Source organism: Microtus ochrogaster, unplaced genomic scaffold (assembly GCF_000317375.1).
Source record: "Microtus ochrogaster isolate Prairie Vole_2 unplaced genomic scaffold, MicOch1.0 UNK113, whole genome shotgun sequence".
Taxonomy (NCBI): Eukaryota; Metazoa; Chordata; class Mammalia; order Rodentia; family Cricetidae; genus Microtus; species Microtus ochrogaster.
This window is the reverse complement of record NW_004949211.1, coordinates 853460-867306: the sequence shown is the minus strand read 5'-3', so window position 1 is coordinate 867306 and position 13847 is coordinate 853460. Positions and strand designations below refer to the sequence as shown.

Genomic DNA, 13847 nt, shown 5'->3' with positions numbered 1-13847 from the left:
TCTCTCTCTCTCTCTCTCTCTCTCTCTCTCTCTCTCTCTCCCTCCCTCCCTCTCTCCCTCCCTCTCTCTTCTCTCTCCTCTCTTTTTCTATGTCCCTTCCCCCTTCTCTCTCTGCCCACCTCCTTCTATGTATGTGTGTGTGTGTGTGTGTGTGTGTGTGTGTGTGTTGTAGAATGTAGCTACTGCAGCCGCTGCGTGAACTCTTGGGGTGGAGAAAAGGCATGGCAAGGGCTAAAAGGTGCAGAGCTAAATGCTTGTCCCAGAAGAGGCTTGAAGTTGACCTCTCTCCCTAGCAACAGCATGTTGGCTTCCTAGACCAGACCTAGGCCCTGGCGTCCCTCTGAAAATACCTCGAACATGACACACTTCTGGTGGGTCCAGGACACCACTGTTAACTGAGAAGGAAATTTCCCACGGCAGTCATTGGGGGTTAGGAAACTCCACCGGGAGACCCTGCCGTGAATTCTGCTTCTGCTGTTCTGTCAGGTAATCATGTACCTTCTGCTTCCCAGGGACGGGAAACCTACTTCCCAGTCCCTTTGGGATCCAGTGGGGCCAGGCATAGCTTTGATCAACAGACTGTGGGAAGTGTGAGAGCCAGTAAGATATGCATCACTTCTGGGCTATAACATCACCTACCTGAGGGAAATCCTCCATTGCACCTGCATCCATAGCCTCTAGTGGTTGGTAGCCGGTGAGTGAGCCTACATCCTGGAAGAAGGGGAAGGGACTGGCCATTCTCGCCACAGTGCGCGAGAGTGTTTGCATGAGGAAGACACTGGTACTTCAGATCCTTGTGCCTTAATTTGTTACATTTCCCTGAGTCCTACAAGATGTCTGTGTTAGAAGGAGAAGTGAAGGGACAGAGCAAAGCAGAGATACTGTTTCATGCATCGGTTCTAAAACAGATACGCAAATCATGCTTACCCTTTTCCTCTGGCTCTAAAATCTGTATATTCACGAAGATATTTTACACTGTCTTTTTTTAAATGAAAAGTAGAGAAGATGGATTAGTCTGTTATACAAACCTGAGAAACTCGAGTTGGATCCCCAGCAACCATATAAAAAAGCTAAGCATGGCTGTGCCTCCTTGTTCAGTTTTATGTAATAACCCCGCCTGACTGTTCAACTGTAGAATAAACACGCTGAACTTCTGGTGCTGTGGCTTCTCCATCAGAGAGAGCCCTCCATAATTCCACATCCCTGCTTTTCTGTGTTCCTGTGTCTTAGTCACTGCTCTATTGCTGTGAAGGGACCCCATGGCCAAGGCAACGCTTAGGAAAGAAAGCATTTGATTAGGAGCTTGCTTGCAGTTTCGGAGGCTTCGTCCGTGGCAGAGAACATGATGGCACATGTGGTATTGGACCAGTAGCTGAGAGATACATCCTGGTCTGTAAACAGGGAGAGCTGACACTGCGCCTGGCTTGGGCTTTTGAAACCTCAGAGTCACCAGTGACACACACCTCTGCCAAGGCCACACCTCCTAATCCTACTCCTTCCAAATAGTGCCACTCCCTGGTGACTAAGCATTCAAATATATGACCCTACGGGGACCATACCACATGCCTGTCATTTCTTTCTCCTGTCACCGATAGTCAGGCTTCCAGGACCCAAGCTGTGAAAGGACACAGCACTCATGAGCCTCCGAGGACTTTCCATATACAGTAAACGATTTGCTGAATCTGGCCTCATACACACACCACCTGTCAGGCCCCCACTGGATTCTGGAGGTATCATATTCTCTCCCCGGGTGTATTATTCTCATCTGCTTATCAACGGGCTCAACTCCGCTGGTTCTGAGTAAGGCCTTGAACAGAAGGCTGTATCACTGGTCCATCCTGTAAGGCCAGATGCTCTGCTACATGGGTCACATATAGCAGAGGGTCAATGGCGCTTGAAGGTCAGTGAAGATGGGATGCCATTTGCACCCTTGGGCATATCTGGCCTTTATAATCCTGGAGCAAGACCTAGCATTTCTTTTCAAATAACTGTTCTCTAAAGAAGTGCATATTGGCAGCTGGCGAGATGGCTCAGCAGTTAAGAGCACTTGATCTTGCAGGGGACCTGGGTTTGTTGCTCGGCACCCACATGGCAGCTTACAACCCTCTCTTCCACCAGTTATAGACACCTGACACTGTCATTTGAACTCGGAGGGCACCGAGCACACATGTGTACATGTGAGCAAAACGCTCTTCTCCTGGAGTTCGCTGAGCCAAAAGCTCACGCCCACCTAGCTTCACAGAGCCCAGTGCACCGCCTACCAAAACACCACAGTCTGCCTTTTGAGCTGCTGCAAGTCAATGATGTCGCCATCCTAGGTACTGCCAAAGGAGGTGGCATCATGGACGGAGATGTTTTGGTGTTCCCTGGACTTATCTGTGCTACCTAATGGAGAGGACAGTGAACAGAGAGCAGATTGGTAGAAGAATGCTCGCCTTGTGACACCAGTGTGTGGCCAATAGCCCTGCTGGCTCCTTTAGCTCTGCATTCTGGTGAGGAGCCCAGGTGAGGAGTGACAGTCCCATGAAGGCTGGCATGACAGATGCAGATGCCACTCAGCGCTAGCTGGTGGAAGGCAGCACTACCTGTTTTACAAACTCCACAGGGGGATTTGGCACAGAGCTAGAAATGTTCATCGCCACAAGTCCAAGATCTCCCCTGGTTTGTCCTCAGAAGCTCACAAGGCAGGTGGATCGCATCTCTGCAAAAACAGTCCTCAGAGCACAGAAGGCTGTGTCCCCACCTCTGTGTACCTCCTGAAGACAGCAGCTGATTCTTGGGACAAGAGCAACAAGGTGGAAGGGAGCAGATTAAACACGGAGTTGGTTTTCCAACACTCATGGACTTAAAACACAGCATCCCTGTTTTACGTCACAGAGGGGATGCTCTTCTGGTTTTACCAGCAGAGGACCAGTCTCTTGCTACCCAGTCCACGGTGAAAGAGGCAGCTGAGAGTGTCACCCACGGAGAAGGGTTTGGATTGTTGTGGTGGTAGACCTAGGTTCCAGAGGGGGAGGGGTCTGAATAATGGGACCTGAAAATTAGGGTTGGGAAAGTGCTGAAGGGGACTGACTTTCACCTCAAACGTGTGACATATAAGGTGTTTAGGAAGCCTGACCAACGCCCTAAAACCCAGAGTTTGAATTCATACAGAAATATCCTAAAGCCAGCTACAGAATACGGGAAAATCAAGATGACTGCTGAAGACACTGTGCAAACAACCTCAGCCAGCCCAGCAGCAAGGCTAGATCATGCCGGAATATCTCTGGATAGTGCATTTGATCATATGCAATCATAAGGCATCCGACCTTTCAATTTTACTTTACTTAAATCTCCAGCTACTAGAAGATTCTTCATTAGTTTTGTGGCTTCAATTTCAGCTGGAGAGCACTGATATATAAAAGTGGGGTCTGATCCTGGCTGCTCGCCGCCTAGCTGCTGGCTACCAGGACCAGCTCATCGACGCAAATCTTTCATAAGAGAAGACAGCTGAAAATGTCATCCTTACCCACTAGCAGGTTGGCATCCTCCCTTTATCCCCCAGCTTTCTTTTTTTCAAGAAACAAGTCCTTCCCATATGGCTGAACAGGTTGCAAACTGCACACGGACGACACGTCCAAGGGACAGGGTACTGCTCATACATACCACAGATTTGTTTAGCTTTCACTGTCTTAGCCTGGCACATGGCAGGAAGAGCCTTGTTCTGACAAGATGGGTATATTAATATTACAATGAGCTTCTAATAGGAGGGACCGCAGCGTATGGATGAGGGAGATGCCACTTTCTGATTCACGCAAAAACTGTCGCGGGATTGTTGGCCCTGGCAGAACCTTGAGGCTTGCCTGCGTCTGCTCTAATGAACTGCCTTCTTGGTTTGGCCTTCATCCCTGCCAGAGGCCCAGCGTATATAATAGAAGGGCTTCGGTGAACATCCTGAAGCCTCAATTGTCCAAAGCATCACTGGTAACTGTGTGAGAGGAACCCAGTAACCAGCCAGCTCCGGGCTCAGGGTTGGCCCAGGATGGCCCACTTACCTTCTCATTTTTCTTGTCGTCTGGCTTGTACCCTGTGTTGATGGGGCTGGGTATGGACAGGCCAGCAATGGGTGTCCCTCCAACCTCCCCGCCGAGGTTGGCAGCACTGACGTTGGGAGGTGTGATGGCCGATGCTGCTGATGTAAAAGGAATGGCTGGCCGGGAACACATCTGTGTGGGGGGCTGCTGGCTGTGCTGCGGGGACACCACGGAGCGGGGGCGGAGGCTGGTGGCGGGCAGGCGGGATGGAGAAGTCTGAGTGCGCAGGGGCGACACGGTGGCAGTTGGTCGATCCAAGGCCTGGGCTGAAGGATGGGTAGCTGGAGAGACGGAGAATTGAAAGGTTAGTGTGCACTTGGCTATGTGATTGCAAGGCGCTCTCCTCTCAGGCTGACCTTTGACCTCTGAGGGTTCTGAATGCTCCAGACTTGCCTACCGTTGCCAGAGGAGAAACTGAGGCCAAACAACCCTGAAATGACACTCTTTACTCTGGTTCAGGATAGTCTTTATCCCAAGTGCCCACGACATGCCAGGCCATATTAATCTAGTATTTTCTTATGATTTTATCATACTTTTAATATAATTTTTAAAAAAGTTTTTTAAGACAGGGTTTCTAAACTGTAGTTTTGGAGCCTGTCCTGGAACTAGCTCTTGTAGACCAGGCTGGCCTTGAACTCACAGAGATCTGCCTGCCTCTGCCTCCCAAGCACTGGCATGAAAGGTGTGTGCCGCCATGATACTTAATTTTTACCAACAAAATTTGTACTATTCCAGGCTTCAGAAATATGAGACAAATATACAATGTAAACAATATCCTCAGGTTCTAAATATGCCACGAGCATAAAATACACTTGGCAATCTTAACAGTGTCTGGGGTGGGAGGCTTCTCCCACACCACACTCTAGTCCAGACCTTTGGCTATAAGCTGGTCCTTCCTGATGTCTGCCATGGTGTCTTAAGGCTATAGGTGATCATGAATATACAAGGCAATATAGAAAAAGGCTTGAGGTACTGGTTTCTTTAAAGCGATTATTTGAGGTTTCAGAGGGGTTGGAACCTAGCATTTGGATATCTCGGACAATGTGCCTCACATCTTGAGGGAAAGGCCCAGTATTTATGTAGGTCAATGAAGGCACTGGGGTCGTTCAACACCCTGTGACTCTTGGTGAGGACCGTGGGCTCCTATGCCCTACTGCCCGAACCCTCCTTTACTCCACCCTTTCAGTCTTTGAGAAGAAGTGACAACAGCCAGCCAAAGCCATTGCCCTGGGGCCCCAGAAACTCATCTTTAGGGCTGCTCTGCCTTCCAGAAAGACACAGGCAGTCAATGGAGACGCGTGGTGTGACCACCATCTGAAGTTTTGAATTGTCTCCTCCTATAGGTCCTGAGCACCACTCAATAGTCTATATAGCTCATTCATTTGTCACATATTAATTGTTCCTTGTCTCCCACTGCCCTGTCAGCTCAGCTTTGGGGAGCTGAAGACCAGGGCTGTTCAGTTCGCTAATATAATGCATTCCGCATCCGTGGAATGGCGCCAGGCATGTAGAAGATACTTAATATAGTTTTTAATGAATGAGTGATTACTCGAGAAGAGAGAGCTCCCTGTTGAAGCATCACTAATCATTTCACAGAAATTAATCATGAGAGAAGGAAAAAATGTCCAATGACACAGGCATGGCTCACTGCGCAGGCTGCCTAGATTCTGACTCACCAGTGATCCTGTTAGCTAGCAATGCCAAAGCAGCTACATTGTCTTTGAAGTTGCAAGCCAGCAGAAGAAGCTGGTAGAGAACACACATTCTGGTCTTTGGTCTATGGTTTGCACTTTGATGATGCCATGGTCTCACTAACACTGGTCCTCCCCACTCAGCTCCCTGATCTGTCCCTGGTTCCTGGAATCACCCTGGAACTCATCCAGGCCTGGGATATTCTCTGTGACTGTGCTTTTGATGCTTCTGTCTCGAAAGCCCCATCATGAGCAACCCCAGTCCACCTCTAGCTGAGGCTGCTCTTTCAACCTGTCCATCTCTGTCCTGTTATCTTGGCATTTCCCTTTGTAGAACGCCAGTGTGAAATACATACACCCCACAGTTTGTGCTACCCAAAAGTTTTCTTTTCTCAAATTCAAAAAGGGATGCCTTTCTTATCTGGCTATTTCTGATAGATATTTCATTTCTCTCCCCCACAGGTCCTGCTTTTTCTTTCCCTTCTTTGGTGGATTTTATTCCTTGCTTTGGAAGACCATCCCCTGACCCCTGCATGACTCTCTCTGCCTGATTTCTTCATTTCTTGGTTACCTTTTATGAGCTAGTTTCCCTCCGCATCCCATCTGTTGGGATCCCGTGCCCTCCCTGGGTCTTCTAGCTAGTTCTGTGGCTCTTCTTTGTGGAGCAGTTTCTTCTGAATTGAAATCTTCTGTCATTGAGGGATGCAGGGAAGCTTGCTTTTGTATTATTTTATTTACTCAAGAATTAACAAGACCTCCAAGTCTCAGGGAACTGAAGTTTAAAAGGCTCACAAGGCCCAGCCAGTAGGTGACATGAACAGAGTAGGGTGGTGGAGGGTGGAAGACTCTTAGGTGGACTGTGCAGCCAGCTGCAAGTATTCGGAACTCCTGAGTATGCCACTCATCATGCTCAGGGGGGCCTTTTGTGATGTGACTGCTATGGGGTCACTAATGTCCCTGTAAGTAACCCCTCACCTATGCTATGTTAAAGAATGTCCAGTAAGTCAAGTTGTTCACCAAGTTAAACTTTGGACTGCTGGTCTGCCATTGGTGTTTGGAATTTAGGGTTGGAGAGAAGCGGCAGGGAGTTCATGGGAAGGCACTGAATCCAACTGCCCTCTAGTCAGGAGGTCACTGATTCTGCAGGACGCGGGGCACTGTGGCACCTGCCTTTGATGCCAGCATTTGGGAGCCCACGGCAGCCTGAGCTCTGTGAGCCAGAGACCAGCATGGTCTACGTACTGAGTTCCAGGCCTACCAGGGCTACACAGTGAGACTGTGCCTCAACAAAACATCCCCAGCAAACCAACAAACACTGCAGGAAGAAGGCGGAACAGTATGCGTGGGTCTGGAATAGCTCATGATCTACCCAGGGAAAGCACGGGCTGCTCTTTTACAGTCCGTTATGAGAGTAGGGAGGGACAGAGTGTGGTGGCCAGAGAGAATGGGCTGGTCCAAGGTCAGCTGACATCATCTTAGAGGCTAGCCAAGAAACAGTTAAATCAGTGCATGATCAATCCAGATGCTCTCGTCCCTTAAATCTTTTGATCCATTACTAGTTGGGTCAACCGCTATGGTAGGTGGGCCATATATAGAAATACAACTTTTTCTCTTTTTGTATACTGAGTTTGTACCTCGCAATGCTGAATTCATTTTTAAGTTGTAGGTGTGTGTGTATGTGTGCGCGCACGCACACGCGTGTGTGTGTTCCTCACGGCTTTCCATGTCTAAGATCCATATGTCTACAACTAGGACATTCCTTTCCTCCCCATCTGTATACCTTTCCACTTCTCCCCAGCAGGAACTTCGAGTGCAGAACTGAACGGAAGTGATGGGCCATCTTCCTGGTATAGGGAAAGCCTCCGGTCTCTCACCACCAAGAGTGAGAGCATCTGTGTGTTCTCCCAGAGGGTATCATAATGCAAAAGCTCACTGCCATTCCTCATCTTCTAGAGTTCCTTAAATAAGGAGTAGACATTGTGTTCTTGGAGACACTTTTTTTTGTTTTTTAAGACAGTCACATCGTTTGGACCATTACCAACATGAAGTACCTAAGTTGTTTAATGTTAACCCAGCCTTGCACCCCTGGGATAACCCCACTTGGAGTTCCACCCTTCTCGTTTGTTACCCAATTAAATATGATCTGTGATTTCATTGTCTTACAGTTTTTTAAAATTAAAGTAATGCGGGCTTTATGGAAAAGGACAGGAAGTATTTCCCTCACCCCCCTCTTTATTTTTTTTTCCAAATTTCTAGGCAAGTCCAGAAAGTTGTTTCATTATTGCCCCATTGTTGTATATTTAAATTTAAATGTTATAATTTCTCCTTTGTTTTGTATAGTTTACCAGTGAAAGTCACATCTACCCAGGACTGATGTGGGAGTGTCATATATCAATCTGTTGATTTCATTGGTTAAGCAATAAAGAAACTGCTTGGCCCTGATAGGTTAAAACATAGGTGGGAGGGGTAAACAGAACAGAATGCTGGGAGGAAGAGGAAGTGAGCAGAGAGACGCCATGAAGCAAGCTGCCAGGTCAGACATGCTGAATCTTTCCCAGTAAGACTGATGCTACACAGATTATTACAAATAGGCTAGTCCAGGTGCAAGAGTTAGCCGATAAGAGGATAGATATAATGGGCCAAGCAGTGTTTAAATGAATACAATTTGTGTGTTGTTATTTCGGGGCATAAGCTAGCCAGGCAGCCGGGGTGCTGCGGATGCAGCCCCATCGCTCATATTACTACACAGGACTTCCTTTGTGGGTATTTTAAAACTAGAGACTCAGTTTCTTTTATAGATACAGGCCTATTGCAGCTCTTTCTTGTCAACTGTGTCTGATAATAAATGTCTTTAAGGTCTATTGAGTATGTCTATTTCATCTACTGCGTGAACTCACTCACACGAAGACTTTACTATAAGATTTATTATCTGGCAGACTCTAAAATGATGCCACCCTTGTTACTTCCGGAGATGTTGACTTTTAGATTTTCCCCTTTTTACTTAGATCAGGTGGCTGGAGGTTTATTAATTTGATTATTGACCTTTTCAAAGGACCCCCTTTTAGCTTAGTCAATTTCACTACCCTTTCCCTGTCTTGCTCTGCCGAGTTCTTTCCACCCCATTGCTGCCCATCACTCCATTTAGCCTACTGCCTATTAACTTGATAGGCTTCTTTGTTTCCTACCAGATAGTCCACGGTGGAAACAAAGAAAAAAGAAAAAAAAAAGATTGCATTGGCTGTATCCTATAAATTTTGATATGTTGTGTTTCTATTTATTCATCTCAAAACAAGTTCTACTTTTTATTTCTTCCTTGATCTACTGATTATTTTGAGGTATATTATTATGTTTTCAAACAATTATTTGTGATACTGACTTCCAATTCAACTCCACGGTCGCCGGGGATGTAATCTGTGTAACTGAGTCCCTTTACACATACTGAGATTTTACAGATCAAGGCCCAGCTATGGGTTAACATGGGAGTGGTATGTGTGCACTTGAAAATAGTGTGTATTTTGATGATGGTGGGTAGAATAGTCCCTAAATGCTAATTAAATTAAGTGGTTAGAGCTATACTGGTGATCTATACTATTATCAATAGTTGATACAATTCTGAGAGAGACTGCAATTTTACTTTTGTGGATTTCCCTATTCTGTCAGCAGCTTTATCTGTGGTTGCTTGTGTAGCTTTGGAGCTTTGTAATTTGGTGCATTAATACTTAGAACTGTTATGCCATCTTAATGAGCTCAGTCTTTGCCATCATGTCATCGTTATTATCCCTAGTGATTCGTGGCTATAAATTCTCCTGTCTGACATTAGTAGAATTTTCTTTTGATTAATATTAGCCTGGCACATTCCATCCTCATTACTGACAGGATCTATATTTGCATATTGTCCCACGAGCTATAATTGACTTATAACTTCCAAATCAATGCCTTTGGTCCTCTTCTGGCCATCCTGAAAGGTGAAGCAGGGCAGAATATTTAAGCTGCCTGTCATGCATCTTCCTTGAAGTTTGAATGAGGTGACTTAGTACTTTTGTCTTAGCCCTCACACACAGGTGACAGGGGGACGGACGGGATGGACAGAGGGATCGAAATCTCACTGCTGGCAAGTCACCTGACACCTTGGAACCCCACTTTCTCTTGTATAAAATAAGGAGCAGAGAAGCAATTACGGTGAGACTGTCATCTCTATGCAGTAGGCATCTACATATGTGCACCTGTGCACACACGCACTGCATCACCCATGAGATGCAGCAGCACAGGTGCAGGCATGCAGTGTCCATGCTTCAAGTGGCAGGAACACGTAGCTCCGCTCCTCTCTTAATCACGACTGTGACTTTAAAATAGGAAGATGTGTCTCTTGTTCATAGCACAAGGTGGTATTGCTTTGTTTGCTTGCTTTTAATAAAATCCAGGAATGCAACCCCAGCTCTCTATGGGTCTTTTTAGACCAGTTACTTCTAATGTCATGATCTGTATGACTAAACTTAAGCCTTCCGCCGTACTACAGCTTATCCTCTTTTACCTATGTTTTCTCTATTTCCTTCCGCATTCTTTCTTTGGGACCAACTGCGCGCGTCTGCCACATGGTTTGTCTCCTTTACTGTAACATTCTGTTCCTGTGGGGAATGGCTTCTTGCATCTTTCTGTCCCCGCGGCCCTCTAGAGCCGCTGTGCAGCTCTTCGCCCACAACAGAAGATCTGACAGCAGGACGCAGCCACTTCCCTTTCCACCCTGCTTCTGTCTTTACATTATTAGAGGTTTGGATTTTATATCAGTTTAAATCCCATAGCCCAGTATTGTCTTGACTGTGTTTAAACTCTCCGTTGTATTTTAGATATTTAAATAAGAAAAAAACCTTACACTTTTATTTATGTAACTACCGCTCCTAGTGCTTTTCATTACTTGCAATGTGCAGATCTACTCTTCCAACTTCCTTAAGCGAACTTTGAGCAATTCTAACAGTACAGCTCTATTTCTGATCATTTCTGTAGGTTTCACTGTCTGAATGACAATTTACCTTTTTCACTTTTTTTCTGGGTATAAAACCAGAGGTTGATAGACATTTCTTTCCGTCCTCCACGGCCTCCTCACCTGGCCTCTTTACTCGATGCCTGCGCCATTCCTGTTTCACCGCTGCCACCGCGCTATTTCTCTGGCTACTTTTAAGATTTCATTTATCACTGATTTTGAGCGATTTGATGATGATTTGCCTTGCTGCAGTTTTTTTAAGCTTCTTTTGTTTTAGAGCCCACTAATTGCTTTAAGGTATGAATTTATGATTTTCATCAAACTTCGAGCAACTTTGGTCCTCATTCCTTCAAATTATATTTCTATCCCGCCTGATTGTCCTTTGAGAGCTCAAATTATACACATGCTGGGTCATCTCAGGCGGTCCCACTGTTCACTGACACTCTGTTAACTTTGATGATTTTAATTTTTTTGAGAATTTCACGGATTGCCCTTCTCTCTCCACAGTGCACACAACACGTTTACATACTACGAGAGCTAGTCCACAGGGATGAGGCTTCCCGGTCAGCTCAAGGTCAGATCCTCTGAGTCCTGCATCTCATGTGTGTGGTGGCTTTAGCAACAGGGTCTTACGTCAAGTTCTGTGAGGCAACCAAGGGCAACAGCAATTGCTTATGCACTTTGAGGAGTTTCTTGAACTCTTCTAACTGACAACTCTTAGAGATGTTTTCTGACCAGCAACTTCAAGGGAGGTTTTCCATACCTGACCCTGGGAATTTTGTTAGTCTATTGTTCATTATCACTTCAAGTGGCAGAACTTCATTTAATATGTAACACACAGAAAAATATATACACACAAATGTGTATGTATATCTCTATCTATTTATATTATATATGTATTTTGAAGTAGGCTTATAAAATTCTGTTTCCCTATAGCTTTTCCAAACATTCTTCCTGTAATTTATTCCTCTTCCCTTCCTTATTTGCAGGGAGCACTCCACTGCTGTTTTCCCATTTCCCCTTCCATAGCACCCGTGTCCCTCATCTCACCATGGCCCTCCCAGGTGATAGACTCACCTCACGTCTAAGGATTTTGAACCACAGACCCCAGATGAGGGAGAATATGCAGTGTTTCTCTTTCTAGGGCTGGGTTACCTCATCCAACATAATATTTTCTAGTACCTTCCATTCACCTACAGATCTCATGATTTTACTTTCTAGAATTCCATCGGATATATGTACTGCACTTTCTTTATCCATGCACCAGCTGAAGGACATTTGGGTTCTTTCCATTTCCTGGCTCTTGTGAAAAGAACAGCAATGCAGATGGCTGAGCAAGTGTCTGTGAAGTAGGATGTTGAGTCCTCTGGGCCCATGCCAAAGAGTGGTATGGCTAGGTCATATGGGAGATTTGCTTTTAGCTTCTAGAGAACTCTTCAAACCCATTTCCAAAGTGCCTCGACTAGTGTTCCACCCCACGGATGGTGAGCGAGCACCTCTCCTTCCCACACCCTCTCAAGCACTTGTCATTGGTTGTTTCCTTGATCTTGGCTATTCCGACTGGAGCAAGATGAAATCTCAAAGTAGTTTTTATTTGCATTTCCCTAATTGCTACGTCTGCTGAACACTTCTAAGGTATAGCTTAGCCAGTTTTATTTATTCTTTTGAGAATTCTCTGGTCAGATCCATGGCCCGTTTTTAACTGGGTCATCTGGGTCATCTGTTCTCTTGGCTCTTTGTGTTTTGTATATTATGGGGCATGAACCCTTTATCAGATGCATTGCTGGCAATGATTCTCTCCCTCTCTGTGAGCTTCCACTACACTTGGTTGCTTTCTTTGCAGCATTTAAAAATCTCTTTTATCTCTTCCTTTTTTTTTGTAGTTTCTATAGCGACACCTTCAATTCATTAATATTTTTGGTTTAGCCCTCTATTATTCCATTGCACTGTTTTTATTCTGGGAGTTTAATTTTATTCTCTTTGACATCATTTATGAATGTATAGAATGTAGCTCTGTTTCAATGTCTTCAAATTCCCAATTTTTAAATGCCTGGTTGATTACCAATTGGCTGGTTTGGGGCTGTATCCTCTGGCCTGTTTATACAGCTAGGGATTTTTTTTTTTGCATAGTCAATATGTTGACGTCTATGTTTTTAAAGAGTAAGGTATTTCTCTATACCAATAAATATCCCCAAGTTTTGTCTTGTGTATTTAAATGAACCAGAAGCTGTCTGAGCCTTTTGATCCTTGCTTTTCCTGGGTATTGAAACCGGAGCTGTGCTCAGTTCCCACCGAGGCCAAGCTCATTGGTTTCGCAAATGCGTCTGACAGGGAAAGCAGACATTTGGGCACTATTTCCGATATGTACATATTCTGGGTGCCGTTCGTGCCAACCCTTTCCCCGCTTCTCTCCTTGGCGTCGGGTGATGTGTTCAGTGTGCATACACTACTTCCCAGCAGCAGACAGGGCTTTCTTTGTGCAGCTCTCTCTTCTCCAGTACTCCAGTCTCACTGTTGCCATGCCCTGTGCGGTGTCACCTGCTGCCATATATATCTGCCTGATGTCCAGTAGCTTGGGGAGAGAGGGTAAACCCAATCCTTATTACTTCAGTCTGCATCTGCTCTCCAAAACCCTTTAATGTCCTTCCCTTTAGATGAGAACCTGGGCTCCTTGAGGCCTCCTGAAAGCACCCTCGTGACCTGCGTCTGCCTGCCTGTCTGCCCACTACAGCCCTTCTTGGTTCTTCCGCATGAACCTTCCTCACTTTCCAAATGCCCCAGGCCTCTGCCTGCTCCGGGGCTCTTTGCCTGCTTTCTCTCTGTCTAGACGCCCCCTCTATCTACCATTATATGATGAATCCCATCAGTCCTTCAGATTTAATGTTGATCTCTGCAGAGAAACTGCCCGTCCACACTGGACGGCTCCTCCCACATCTTGGTCCCACATCAAACCAGATGAAAGTACTCTGAAGAGGAGCTGTTTTCATTTTCACTGCTATGCCTCTACCCTGGCTAGTCTTCCTGCTGAACATGCTTCCTGCCCTGCCTGCCTACACAGCACCTACCTGCCTCTACCCCTGGCTAGTCCTCCTGCTGAACATGCTT

General features: G+C 45.9%; 1 protein-coding gene across 1 annotated transcript in view; it reads right to left on the bottom strand.

The window, feature by feature from the left end:
* Sh3rf3 (SH3 domain containing ring finger 3) overlaps positions 1-13847 on the bottom strand; it is a 263936-nt gene that overhangs the window by 22626 nt on the left and 227463 nt on the right. The window contains exon 8 of the mRNA XM_013355309.2: positions 4035-4354. Within this exon, the coding sequence (XP_013210763.2) occupies positions 4035-4354 (320 nt within the window). The remainder of the gene's footprint in view (positions 1-4034; positions 4355-13847) is intronic.